The 12853-nt window shown below is 54.7% G+C and overlaps 2 protein-coding genes across 3 annotated transcripts; both read right to left on the bottom strand.

Moving 5' to 3' along the window:
• Nucleotides 1-119: 119 nt before the first annotated feature.
• On the bottom strand, nt 120-3993 carry SLC16A13 (solute carrier family 16 member 13). 2 transcript variants are annotated; one of them, XM_059998340.1, is made up of 4 exons: nt 3607-3993; nt 3313-3456; nt 1590-2327; nt 120-946 (listed from the first exon to the last, which is right to left on the bottom strand). In XM_059998340.1, the coding sequence occupies exons 1-4, from the start codon at nt 3803-3805 to the stop codon at nt 747-749; spliced, it is 1281 nt and encodes a 426-aa protein (XP_059854323.1). In that variant the 5' UTR covers nt 3806-3993; the 3' UTR covers nt 120-746. The 2 variants fall into 2 exon arrangements, with proteins under 2 accessions (XP_059854323.1, XP_059854324.1); XM_059998341.1 differs by lacking the exon at nt 3313-3456.
• Nucleotides 3994-6378: 2385 nt separating this feature from the next.
• On the bottom strand, nt 6379-12211 carry BCL6B (BCL6B transcription repressor). The gene is made up of 9 exons (XM_059996832.1): nt 12148-12211; nt 11407-11597; nt 10965-11186; nt 10508-10855; nt 10063-10187; nt 9338-9502; nt 9117-9247; nt 8862-8999; nt 6379-8470 (listed from the first exon to the last, which is right to left on the bottom strand). The coding sequence occupies exons 2-9, from the start codon at nt 11583-11585 to the stop codon at nt 8354-8356; spliced, it is 1425 nt and encodes a 474-aa protein (XP_059852815.1). The 5' UTR covers nt 11586-11597; nt 12148-12211; the 3' UTR covers nt 6379-8353.
• Between the last annotated feature and the right edge of the window lie 642 nt (nt 12212-12853).

Genomic DNA, 12853 nt, shown 5'->3' with positions numbered 1-12853 from the left:
CATCCTCATTTCCCAGATAACTCTCTCCTGCATTTCAGTCTCCTTCTACTGGCCTGATGAAAACATAAGAATCCCAGACCCAGACTTCAGCTCTCTTAGCTTTATCTCCCCCTCCCCAGCTAGCACCCCCCGCATGTCCCTCACCATTTTCTTAATTTCTTTCCTAAGTTACAGGGGATAGTGGGAAAGAGGGAGGTCAGTGGGCAAGTAGGAGGAACTGTGATCCAGAGAGCAGAGTCCAGGGTTAAATGCTCTGGGTCACCAGAGCTCCTGGATACCTCCCCTCCAGTCCCCAGCGTGACCCCATTCAGCCAACCCAGGCATATGGGCCCCAATTCTTTTTGAGGTTCTGATTATTGTCCGGTTTTCTTATTCAGTTTTATCTCAAAGGGGCATCCCTCTTTCCCAAAGATCTGTCTTCAGGGAAGAAATGTGGGAGGCAACACCAGAGATCACATGTAAAACATGATAAGTCTCTTGGCCTTTGAGTTTCCACAGTCGATTCACAGCTCAGTGGAGCAGGCTGAACTCCTGGATCCTTCAGAAAAGGTTGTGCGAGCGAAGAAGAGATAAGACAAAATACAAAGGGTTGGCACACACATCGCAGGAGCCCCAGGCCTGCTCTGGGGGGGAGGAGGCAGATAACGATGCTTAAGGCACTGTGGTTCTGTGGGTGCCAAGATGGGGCAGAAGACCTGGAGCCAACAACCCCTGGGTTTCTGGGTCTGACTCCCCCTTCCTGGAGTTCAGTCCTCTCCCAGCCCCTCCCTGGGCAGGGGGACTTTGGTATCCAGTGCCTCTGTTACAGGGTCCTGGGGCTTGGAGGTAGGAGCTGACAAGCAGAAGAAGTGGGGCAGAGTGATGAGAACTCCACTCCCTGCAAGAAGGAAGGCCCCAGCCACCACAAAAGAAGCTGTGTAGGTGCCTGTCACATCCCGGAGGTAGCCTAGATTCAAGAGAGAAAAAGAATACACATGGGTGATCTGTTTCCTGGGACTCAGACACATTTTGGGGTGGAGGGAAGAAAATAATCCTTAACCCATCATCTTGGAGAATTAGAACTCTCAAGGTAGGACTGGATGAGCTCGAGAACTCAGCTTCCCAGGGGCCTCAAAAGGCCATTTCAACCACCTTCCTGCTTTCAGAAAGGATCTCTGAACCAGCCAGTGGGGATTTGGGGATCCGGATGGAGTCAGGCACACTTGTGCCTTTCTTTCCAGTAGCTGTGGCCTTCTCTTCCATGCCTTCAGTTAATAGTTAGGAAAATGTTAAGGGTCTGAAGGTTCTGGCATCAGGAGCCTGGAGAACTTTGACCAGATGGCTCAGACCCCTGGCCTGGGGCCCAGTGGGCCAAGGGAAAAGGCAGACACTGGCATGTTATGTCTGGCCAGGTCTGACCAGGTCCTCTGAAAACCCCAACTGTAGGTACCCTGCCACTTTGGACCCATTTCAGGGCTGCTGTGGTTGACCATTCAGGCTGTGTATGTACCATACCAGAGGGCAGTATTCACATAACTATAATGTCAATTCCCTCCCTGAATGGTATGACGTGGCAGCCCGCACCCACCTGGAAATCCCAGTCCCCTTACCTGATAGAGGAGCCCCCAGCAGCCCCCCGATGCTTTCTACCATCTGCACCAGTCCCAGGCCACAGTATATCTTTCCAGTTCCCACCAGTTCAGGCAGCACGGAGAAGGCCACTGGGGTCAGGGCCCCTGATGTGAAGCCATAGGCCACAGTCAGAGCCACCAGGGCTGTGGGAGCCTGAGCCGCAGGGTACAGGGCCAGTATCACCCCAGTCAGGGTGGTCCAGAGCATCAGGAGTCTTGCCACAGGCCCTGGGACTGCATCCCCTAGCCACCCAGAAGCCACACGCCCCACAGGGTCAGAAATAGCCGCCACTGAGAGCAGGAAGGCAGCAGGCAGTGGGTCCCAATCTAGGTCCCGAAGATGGGCCACCAGGTGCACGTAGGGAATGAAGTAGCCAGTGTTGATCAGGGTGAGGGCAACGGTGTAACGGAGGAAGGGGCCATGATGGAGAAGGTTGGCAAGTTGGGCCCCAGGGCCACCCACGACAGGGTCCTCGGCCAGGGAGAGTGGGCGGAGAAGAGCACCACAGGCCACCAAGTGGAGGGAGAGGGCAGACACCAGCAGCAGGGCCCCCCGCCAGGCGTACTGGCTGAGCAGCCATTGGAAGAGTGGAGCAAAAGCAAAGGAGGAGAGGCCCACGCCCGTCAGTGCTAGCCCAGTGGCCAGGGATCGCCGACGAGAGAAGTAACGGGACAGGCAGGCCAGGGTGGGAGTGAAGGTCAAGGCCCAGCCAGATCCTGTCAAAAAGGAAGAAATGGGGGTTGAGGGACCCATAAGGAGCTCAGGGCACACAATCATCCCAACACTGCCCAGCAGCAGAAGGTAGCACAGGTGTAAATTACAATCCTAGCTTGATACTTGCTAGCTGTATGACCTTGTCTATTTACTTAATCTCCTAGCCTCAATCTCATCTGCAAAATGGGGGTAATATACTTTATGGGACTCTGGAATGTTTGCAAAGTTAACTACCATAGAACTCTGGAGTTAGACCTGGGCTCTACCATTTCTGGCTGTGTGAACTTCACTTGCCAAGTTGCATAAGCTTAAAGCCTTTCCTCATCTGTAAATAGGATAATGATATCTATTTCACAGCTTTCACATCTGACACAATTTTACAGTAATTCTTTCTTTTACACTCCAGTCCCACTAGCCCTGGGCTTGTGTCTTTGAATTTCCTGATTTCCCCTAACCTGTTTATCATTTTAGTCACCTCTCTTAAGAATTCCCTTCTGGGGGAGTTTGCTGGTGGTGCAGTGGTTAAGAATCCGCCTGCCAATGCAGGGGACACGGGTTCGAGCTCTGGTCTGGGAAGGAGCAAGGGCCACGGAGCAACTGAGCCTGTGCACCCCAACTACTGAGCCTGCGCTCTACAGCCCGCGAGCCACAACTATAAATCCCACATGCCACAAATACTGAAGCCCGCGCGCCTAGAGCCTGTGCTCCGCAACAAGAGAAGTCACCGCCAAGAGAAGCCCGGCGCACCGCAACGAAGAGTATCCCCCACTCGATGCAACTAGAGAAAGCCCACGCGCAGCAACGTAGACCCAACGCAGCCATAAATAAACCGATGTAATTAAAAACAAAATTGCCTTCTGGGCACAGGTGCTAGCCAAAACTTTCTCTCAGCGTCTCCCTAAGCCTTTTGGAAGGAGCAGGAAGAAGGTAAAAGTCCAGAGGCCAAAAAGACTCAGGCTTTTGACCCGCCCTTGCCCAGGGTCTCACCTGAGAGCAGCCCAATACTCAGGTACAGGTGGGTTAAGGAGGTAGCAAAGGCGGCGAGCAGCATCCCCAACGCAGCCAAGATGCCCCCAGCCATCACCACAGGCCTGGGCCCGAACTTGGTGCTCAGCGCACTGCCCACTGGGCCTGGAGAAGAGGAAGTGTTCTGAGAGAAGATCACAGGCGTCCTTCTCCAGCACTGACCCCACCCCCACCATCTCCTTTACCGTCCCCGCATCTCCTCTCCCTTCCGAGGGTCGAGGGTCACAGGACTCTGGACCCAGGCGCAGCACTCACTCCCGAACTGCTGCACCGCGATTCCTATGGAGGCGATCCAGGAGACTCGCGCTGCCGGCTCCTCAAACGCAGCCACAAACTCCACAAAGAAGACGCCGAAGGAGCGGAGCACTCCGAACACCAGCGCCGACTGGAAGAACGCTGAGAGCACCACCATCCACCCCCAGCCCCCGTCGGGGGGCTCGGCCCTAAGTGCCATCTGGGAGGTAACAGGACTGCCGCCTTAAGCCCCTTCCGGAGCAGGGCTCAGGACGTTCCACCTCTGCCCACCCACCCAACCGGACCACTCGCAGCCGAGCAGGGAGCAGAGGATGGTAGAGAGGAAAGTACCAACGAGGGCTTGAAAGCTGCAGAGAGGCTGCGTGAGGCGCCTGCGCCCTTCCCCTAGCGGGGGCGATATAGGTAGGGAGACCAGGCGGGCGCTTGGCCCTGCGCTCAGCGCCGGGGGGCGTGGCTCCGCCGGCCGCGAGTGGAGAGTCGAGGCCTGGGCGGGACAGACGGAGGAGAGGGCTGACTTTCGGTCTAGGAGCCAGGGGGCAGCACTGAGTTTGGGCCCCATCCCTGAGGTCTCAGGGTGGATTATCTATCTTATCGCTGGAAGTGTCTGCACCTGGCCAGCCCGGCCAACATCCCTGTCTGTAGCTCACCAATGAGAACGCGGGACTCCTCAGAAGGGGGCGGAGCCATAAGGGCAGGGCGGGCTTTAGAACCTGTTCTGGGGCAGTGAGTGGGGCGCAGGCGTGAGGAGGGGACTTTAGCAGGCTAAATAGACGGGCCCTAGGTGACCCAGGAACCAACCAGGAGGTAGCTTCGGTCTCCTGTCCAACTAGCGGGCCAATTCGACCAGATTTCAGCACGGAGATGCGCACGTAAGGAGTCCGTGGGCGTTAGGAGTTGGTAAACTGGTTCAGGAGAGGAAGACACATACTTGCTTGATGAGGGGCCCGGGAGCTGAAAAGCGGGGCGGGGGTGGGGTGGGTGGTGCGGAGGGATTATGAGATAAGATAAAATACCTGGCCAAGCGCCTGAGGCCACTAGAATCTAGATGCCTGGATTCCTGAGTGGGTTCAAAGGCCAAGGAAAGAGAGAGGAGACTGGGCTCTTGGACTCTTGGCGTTGATTTCTCTATTGGGAACTCGTTCCTGTCCCTTCTGTTCCCACTAACAGGAAACCTACGGGTCACAGAGACCAAAAATAACTGGGGAGAGGAAGTGCAACTCTGAGCTCACTCAGAGCCCCACCAGCCCTCGTCTTCAATGGGGCTGGAACATTTTCCTCTGACCTCTAGTAACAACCACTTCCTAATCACAGCTTTTGATCTCATGATGGGATAGACTAGAGACAAGCCATGACCACTGGCGCAATCAGCCCCTCCTACCCAACCAGTACCCAGTTCCTCCAGCCTTATAGAGCACTAATGACTTGGCTTCAAGATCCTTAGGACACTGACCTTGAAATTTGAACTCAAGGGGTCATACCCAGACAAGTGGGGCTGGGGTGGGGAGGGAGGCTGTATAATTTAAAAAAGCATATTGAGCCGTATAATTTTATACGTGGGAAATAAAAGTAATCATACCCAAGAAGCTTCTTTTTTTTTTTTTAAGTGGAGTTAGAACTTTGGCTGGTGGGGACTGTACCAAAGATGTAGAAATTGGTGTGGCTGTATAACAGAGTGGTTAAGAGCGCAGTCTTTAGAATCAAATCACAGTTCCAATCCTGGTTTCATCACTTCTTAACTTGGCCAAGACATTGAACCTCTCAGCTGGTTTCCCCACTTGTAAACTGGGGCTAATAATAGTACCTACTTTTAGGGTTGTCGGGGGAGTTGAATTAGAAAATCTATACACTAAAATGTTTAGTTTAGGGCCTGACATGTAGTAGGAGTTAAGTAATATTAGCTGGTCTTATTTTATTTTAAGCTGGTCTTATTTTAAACAGGGGATAAGCTGCAGTGGGAGGGGAAGGAAGGTTTTAGTTTAGTTTCTTTGTTTTGTGCTTAAAAAAAAAATCTAACCCAGGTCATGGGTTTTAAAAGATTAAGAAGCACAACCACAAACTGTAAACGTTGGAAGGAACTTATTCCTTCCATGCTAATGGACTTATTTCATGGATGAGGAATTTAAGTCCAAAAGGAATTTAAGTCCAAAATTTAAGTCCACTTATCAGAATTAGTGACCCCTTAACCTCTGGGTAGAACAAGGCTGTGCACCCATGACACACACAGGACAGGGGAAAGGGTGGGAGAGAAGTGTGTACTAGGCACTGGATGGATTCCAAGACACCACTGCTGGGGGAGGGGTAGAGCTGGCACGCTGGCTCTAACCACACAGCCTTCTCACTGCCACCTCCAGCTCCTATTATCCTTATGGCACCCAAGTCCTATCCATTTTCTGTGGTGGTGGTGGTGGTAGAGGGTGTCCAGGCATTAAGTTTTCCTGCACAGATGCATCCCCCAACATGTTGGTATTATTAGTGGCTTCCTGGTTTCTCCCTGCTGCCTCCACACCTCAGGCAGGAAGTGACTTCAGAGCAGTAGGATGCAGGTGGCTCCGGAGAAACTTCATGAAGTCACTGGTTCCTACACAATGATCCGGAAGGCAAGGGCAGGGAAGGGGAGAACAAGGGCCACTTAAAATGTCTGGTGGGATGGGACAGTGGGATGGGCACAGAATCCAAGATGGTATCCAGGAAGGATAGGATACCCTCTTTCCCCAGCTTCAGAACCCTCAGTCCCCAGATCCCCACAGGCAAGAACCCAGGACACAACAGGCAGCACAGAGAGGCTTCTTTATTCCATGATTCTGATCTTGCAAGATCTAACATCTCCACCCCTTGGCACTCTCCACCTGCCCATCCAATCTGGTAAAAAAAAAAAAAAAAAAAAAAAAAATCATGGTTCCTTCTCAGCTCTCTCCTCTGCTTTCCCTACCTCCTTCAATTCTGCAGTGGGGAGTAAGAGGCAAAGAGGGAGAAGAGTAGCTCTCTCACCAGTCCCCAAGTGACAGCCACTAGTACTGACCTGTCTTGAGGAACCTCCACCCTGCAAATTCAAAGTGCTTTTTAACCTTCCACCCCATGTCCCTAATCCCCCAGGGCAACAGGGGCAGGACTGTAAATCAAGGCTTCAGAGTATCATCTAACATTCCAGACATTCCACACAGTTAAGAAGCAACCCATTCCTAACCTCCTACCTACTTGGCCTACACCAGAGACTTTGCCCCTCAACCAACCTCTTAATCCTACCTGGATACTTGGTCAACTAGAGGGTCCATCAGTCAGTCTTTTAAATCTTCTAAATCTCTAATCCCAACAGTAATTCCGATCATAATCCCAAACTACAGAAAATCCATAGTGGAACTCAACCCCTTTTCTCTCCCTGTGGAAGGTTCTAGTGCTTTCACTGGTTCCGGACAGGAATGCAGTGACAGGAAGACCAGGTCACAGACCCAGCTTTTCTAAGGTAAGAAAGTTACCAAGCAGCTGTGACTTCTAGAGGCAAAGAAGTTTCTGGAATCTGGACACTTGCCAGAAGATGTCCGAAAACCTACTAAAGGAAGAACAGGTTCATCTCAGGTAGAACCCCAAGGAACATTCAAACCCAGACACCTCTGCAGTAAAGGATGAGTCATACTCTTTACTGTTTAGTCAAGATAAAGGGTTTCATAATTCTCCCCTAGGTCATAACATGCTTAGAGACTGGGCAGAATCAGAAAAGATTGCATCATCTCTGGTGAGGAATTTCAGATCTCTCCTGCATGGAGGGATCAACTCAGTGCTAAGAACGGGCCCTAGTGGGAGGATTGTGGGCCCAACTCAAGCTCCTGGGTGAGTTCTATCAAACAGACACAGTGGAGCCAGACCTAGGTGATCAGACGAATGGGACAGTTAGGAACATAAGAGAAAGCCCCTGTAATCATCACCCCAGTTCCAAGACTGACAAAGGCCCACACCCACTGCCTCTAGGAGGTACTTATTACCTCCACTTCAGGCTCACCATAGGTTCCTGTAACCCTTGAAGAACAGAAAAAGTCTAATCCAGTGCTGGCCTGCTAGAAAACCGACAACATTCAGAATACCAGAGAGGGTTCCTGACCCAATTCCATAAACCCACATGTTCCCAGAGCTGCCCTAGAACAAATTACGTTTCCAGACCTAGAATTGGAGGGGTAGGACACAGAGAACCCCTTTCTCCATTTGAAACAAACCAACAAGCAAATAGGAAAAGAACAACTCTAAAGATAAAAGTTATGACAATAATAATACAAAACACTCACGCCAAAGGAGGCAGCCAAGTGCTAATCTCTGCCGGCAGAGCCATGACCTCACATTCTGTGTTTCAGGTCACTTTTGATCACACTTGGGGAAGAGGGACATGGGAAATGCAATAGAATGAAGGCCCTGGTGCCACCCAAAGGCCTCAATAAATTATATTTACAGATAAACCGAATGAGATGGGGGCTGCAGGTAGAAACCAGGCCTCCAGTCTCTCCCCTCCTCCAGCTCCTAGCTCGTTCTCTCCTCAGAAACAATTGTGATCGTGGGGAAGAGGTTTTGACCAGCAAAACAAAGGCAGATCAAGTTGGGATCTGCCACCCCTGCTCTCCCCAGTGAGAAATTAAGGTGGTGGCAAGTCGCTGACATCGAGGGGCCTTGCACACCCCTATGCCCAAGCCTGACAGCGAACCCAGGCGTGAGCCGCGGCTTTCCTGTCTTCCAGGAAGGGAGTGGGGCCTGGGCAGGCGCTCAGCTAGGGCCCCCCCAGAATGTGGTAGTGCACTTTGGTGTTGGTAGCAGCTCCGTGTTTCTGGCGCAGATGCAGCCGAAGTTGACTCTTGTGCCGGAAATGCAGACTGCAGGGGTCGCACTGTCGGAGGACAGCTGAGTCAGGTCCCTCCCCAAGCACGACCACCTTTTAGGTGTTGAGCAAAGGAGAACCGCCCAGCACTCTATCTTAGAGAAGCTCTTTAGTCCCTACATGCTCCCAAATCCTTAGGGGAAGGCCTAGGAGCTACGCCCCGCCCTCTTCAGCAAAGCTTTCTCCATCCGTCAGCTCCTCTCCAGGAGGGTAGCGCCCCGTCCAGGAGCCTAACTTCTATACCTGCCACCCCTACCCTCGGCCCCCGCCCCTTACTCACAAGGACACCGCCCACCTCGAACAGGTCTAGAACCGCTGGGCCGGCTCCTTTCAGAGCTCCGCCCCTCGGTAAACGGAAGGTAATTCCAAGGCTTTGGGTCAAGCCAGGTCGGGTACTCACGTGGTAAGGCTTCTCTCCCGTGTGGATGCGAACGTGGCTCTTGAGGGTCTGTAGGTGGCGGAAGCGAGTCCCGCAGGTGGGGCAAGGATAGGGCTTCTCCCCGGTGTGGATCAGCACGTGCGCGCGCAGATGCGCTACCTGGGAGAGGAGGGGACCTCAGACAGCGCCAATGGGAGGGACAGAACCCTCCCCATTCGGCCCACCTCGCCCTCTCGGAAATTTGCCTGCGAGCCGTCTCTGAAACGGGCGCCGTACCTGTACAAAGCGCGAGCCGCACGTCTCACACTTGTAGGGCTTCTCTCCCGAATGGATGCGGCTATGCGTTTTTAGGTTAGCCGGCCGGTTAAAGCGGGCTCCGCAGACGGAGCAGTGGTAGGGCTTTTCCCCTGGAGGCAGGGAGGAAGGGAGGTCAGGGACTCTACCAGGGGACGGCTGTGGGCACCAAGGCCAGGGCCCTCTCCCCGCTCCTCCCCTACCTGTGTGCACCGTGCGGTGGCTGGCCAGGTTGCCCTTATAGCGGAAGGCAGACCGGCAGAGCTGACACTTGTAGGGCTTATCCTCATCCCCAGGAGCCAAGGGGTCCAGCCCCGATGAGCACCCAGCCACAGCCTCACAGCTCTGGCAGCTGAAAAATTCACTTCCTGGGAAGGGTGGTGGGTAATGACAATACCAGTGAATCCTCAAACCACACGGTAGCGGGTTTTCTTTTTCCCAATTTACTGTTAAGGCTTCTGGAGCTCATTTGACTTGCTTGGGGTCACATGGTTATTGAGAGGACAAGCCAAGATCTGACTCCATGTCTGTCTGATTCCAGAGTACTCTGCTAATCACTCCAATAGCGGTGGTGGTAGGTGGAGGCCCCTACTCGTGGGTGGAAGTTTCTGTTTCTCTCTCCTCTCTTGCACCACTCTGGGCGACAGCTTGCCAGAGAGGCCTTGCCAAGCCCTGGGCTGACCACTCAGGCCTGGATGGAAATAGGCCAGAAGTTCCCAAACAGTGCTGTTCACTGGAAGCTTTAAAAAGTACTGATGCCAGGCTCCCACTTGCAGACTTTCTGATCTATGGGGTGTGACCTGGGCAATGGGATTTTTAAAAGCTCCCTAGGTGAGTCTAATCAGCAGGAAATGGACTGGGCCTTTAAACTGGCCTTGAGCAGCCATGGGAGAAAATCCAAGAAGGGGGTAAAAGGAGGGGCTCTTACCTGGTGGTGGATGAGCCCGCCCAGAGTGTGACCCAGTGGTCTCTGGAGCCCGGGGTGTGAGGAGATGGGGGGTATTGACTGGAGCCCCACATTTGAACTGTACAGTGGCAGCAGTTGGAGAGAGCCTAGGCAGATGTCAAGGCCCAGAGACAAGGGTTAGGAGAGATTATATGGCGGCGGCGGTGGTGGGGTTCTCCCCTGGAAGACTTGTTGCCATAGGCCTACCCTCTGGAGGTGAGCCACTATGGACCAATGTGCCATGTCCAATTTCACTGCCCAAGTCCCACCCTACAGAGTAAGCCTGACCTCTGGCCAACTCCCTAAGGTGAGCTGGTGTCCCTGAAGCCCACTCCTTCACTCCCTGTTCCTGACCACCCAGGCCCAAGGGCTGTGCCTCTGAGCTGAGGCTGCCTCTACAAATTGCGGGGGGTTCCAGTTTCTGTACCTGCTCTGTGGACCGGAAATGGGTCCTTCTTCACTGCTGCTGCTGCTGGAAGCCTCATCTCCACTGGGGAGCCGGGCCTGGGAGCAAAGTTGACCAGAACTCCTCTCCCCTGCCAGGCTCCCTGCTTGGGAGGCCTGAGAGTTTAGCACGATGAACTTGTACTTTTTCCAGTTGCAGGCCTTGGGGTCTGGGCTGCCTGGACTGGGGGGCCCTTGACTGCAGCTGCGAGACTCAGTAGGTGGGTCTGGGTGCCCTTCGGAGCGCCTGGGACTGCCTGGCGGAGGGGCCGTTGGGGGCGTGGGGGGTTCTGCCTCCAGGGGCCGCAGGGAGATGCCCAGAGGTTCATAGCTGAGAAAAGTGCGATGGACATTAGTGCTATTTCCTAATCTTGGCCTTTGCCCTTGACACCTAGGATGCCACTTCACCCATGAGGAACACCGAGTTGGGGCTCCCTCACCTGGCCTGGATGAAGCGGTGGCATGCCTGGACCACGTGTTCCATCTGCAAGTAGGTGGCGGCCGCAAGGACTGCTGGTGCAGTGGCCGGAGAGAGGCGTAGGCGTGAAGTGTACATGAAGTCCAGAAGAGGAGCGAAGCCTCCGGCTTCGGGGCCCCCGGGCAGGGAGAGCACGTCTACCCCCACTCCTGCACGGCCTCGGAAAATTGAATAGAAGAAGCCACTGGAGAGAGGAAAGATAGGTCATGTTAGGGGCTGGGGAACCGAGGGAGACACGCGCCCCTGTACAAAGCCCCGCCTCCCCCACTCTCACCCCGCCCCCAATTCGCGGACGCCCCGCCTCCTGCTTCTGGAAGGTTTGGCTTCGGGTTCCCTCCCAAAGACCTTCGGGCTCCGCCCCTTTTCCATTTGGTCCCACCCCACCCCTGAGCCACCCCTCGAACCTGCAGGCGATAAGAACTGCCTTGTGAGCTCGAAGGGGTTGCCCGCCAACCAGCAGCGTGACGTCAGTGAGGATCCCGCGCAGGCGCAGCTCATTCAGGTTGCCGAGCACGTCGGAGGAGTGGCGAGTGAACTCGCGGACGTAGCCCAGCGTTCCCTCCGGGGCAGCGGTGGAGCCCATGGCGACGCAGGCCTGCGGGTGCCAAGGAGAGGGCTCAGGGATCCAGGCCGTCCTAAGACGCCTGCCCTTCCGCAGTTTGCCTCTTCCTGCTGAGGTGCAGCTAGAGCCAAGCCCCCGGCCCCGGCTCACGCAGCCTCACTTAATTCATCTTGTTCTTTCTACCCTCAACCACAGCATCGCTCGCTTTCCTCCTCTAGATTCCACAGCGCTTGGAGCGAGTTGAAGGTTCCCACACCGCGGCGTCGATGGCAAGTGTGAGGAATCCGGCCCGCAGCGCCCTTACTTAGACTCCCAGTGCCCTTCCAGCACCCCCATTTCCCCTCTGCCCCACCGCGCGCCTGGTCTCAGGAGTCCGATCCTGCCTGGAGACCCCAGATGACCCGTGGTCCACACCCCTCCAAATCCCAATCGAAGCTCCCTTCCCCGAATCACGAAAGTCCATTCTCTAGTCCCGGATCCCTAGTTTAGCTCAATTTCTGGGCCTCTGTCTTCTTACCATCAACAAGCCCCAACCCTCTTAGGGGGACCCAGGAGTCTGGCTCCCTCAGTCTCTGGTTCTTACCCCCGTCCTGCAGGGGCTTCAGCTTTCTTCTCAAGGGGGGCGGGGTCTCTCTCCCCTCTTGGCCTCGGCTCCTTTATCTGGCCGGGATGTCGGGGGCGGGGGTGGAGGTGGGGTGAACGCCTGGGTCTGTATCCTTCCTTCCTCCCTCGCTCTCCAGATGGCGAACCCGGGGCGGGGTCTCCGGCTCCAGGGCGGGACCTCAGAAACACTAGGTGGTCGTAACGTAAGGGGTCTTGGGCCACTGAAAGTGGAACTGATGGGACATTGGAATTGGGGCGGAGGTTGGGGATATTGAGATTGGAAATATGGGTGACCTGGGTCGTCGGGGGGCCTGGGACAGCGACAATTGGTGTGTTGGCTTTAGGAAGGAACCTGTTACAGGAGAGTGAATACAGCAAAACTCCCCCTTCCAGTGTACGGTATTAAGGGAGATAAAGGGGAGCCCAAATAGGAACTAGGTTTGGGGAGGTGATAGTGGGCTCCCGTGGGGTCTCAGACAGAGGGAGGGTGTGGTCATTCAACAGGCTCCTCTAGCGGGGCCTGCAAAAGAGGGGCTCTGGCCGGGCGCGGTAGGGAGGGGGCGGATATGATTTCTAGTTCGTTTCCTTCCATTGTCCTGCGACCGGACGGCTCCGCCAGCTGCTTCCCCTCGAGGAGGTGGGGAAAGCCCCTGGTGGGGGCCGAGAGACGACGCTCAGGAGACCTA

This window comes from Delphinus delphis, chromosome 19 (assembly GCF_949987515.2).
Source record: "Delphinus delphis chromosome 19, mDelDel1.2, whole genome shotgun sequence".
NCBI lineage: Eukaryota > Metazoa > Chordata > Mammalia > Artiodactyla > Delphinidae > Delphinus > Delphinus delphis.
This window is presented reverse-complemented; position numbering and strand designations above follow the sequence as displayed.

Coding starts and splice junctions, on each gene's coding strand:
- BCL6B (XM_059996832.1), bottom strand. CDS start 11,585: ATGGGCTCCACCGCTGCCCCGGAGGGAACGCTGGGCTACGTCCGCGAG. Junction 11,187..11,406: donor GCAGTTCTTATCGCCTGCAG/GTTCGAGGGGTG, acceptor TCCTCTCTCCAG/TGGCTTCTTCTATTCAATTT. Junction 10,856..10,964: donor CACCGCTTCATCCAGGCCAG/GTGAGGGAGCCC, acceptor CACTTTTCTCAG/CTATGAACCTCTGGGCATCT.
- SLC16A13 (XM_059998340.1), bottom strand. CDS start 3,805: ATGGCACTTAGGGCCGAGCCCCCCGACGGGGGCTGGGGGTGGATGGTG. Junction 3,457..3,606: donor CGCGGTGCAGCAGTTCGGGA/GTGAGTGCTGCG, acceptor CCTCTTCTCCAG/GCCCAGTGGGCAGTGCGCTG. Junction 947..1,589: donor GCTGGGGGCTCCTCTATCAG/GTAAGGGGACTG, acceptor TCTTGAATCTAG/GCTACCTCCGGGATGTGACA.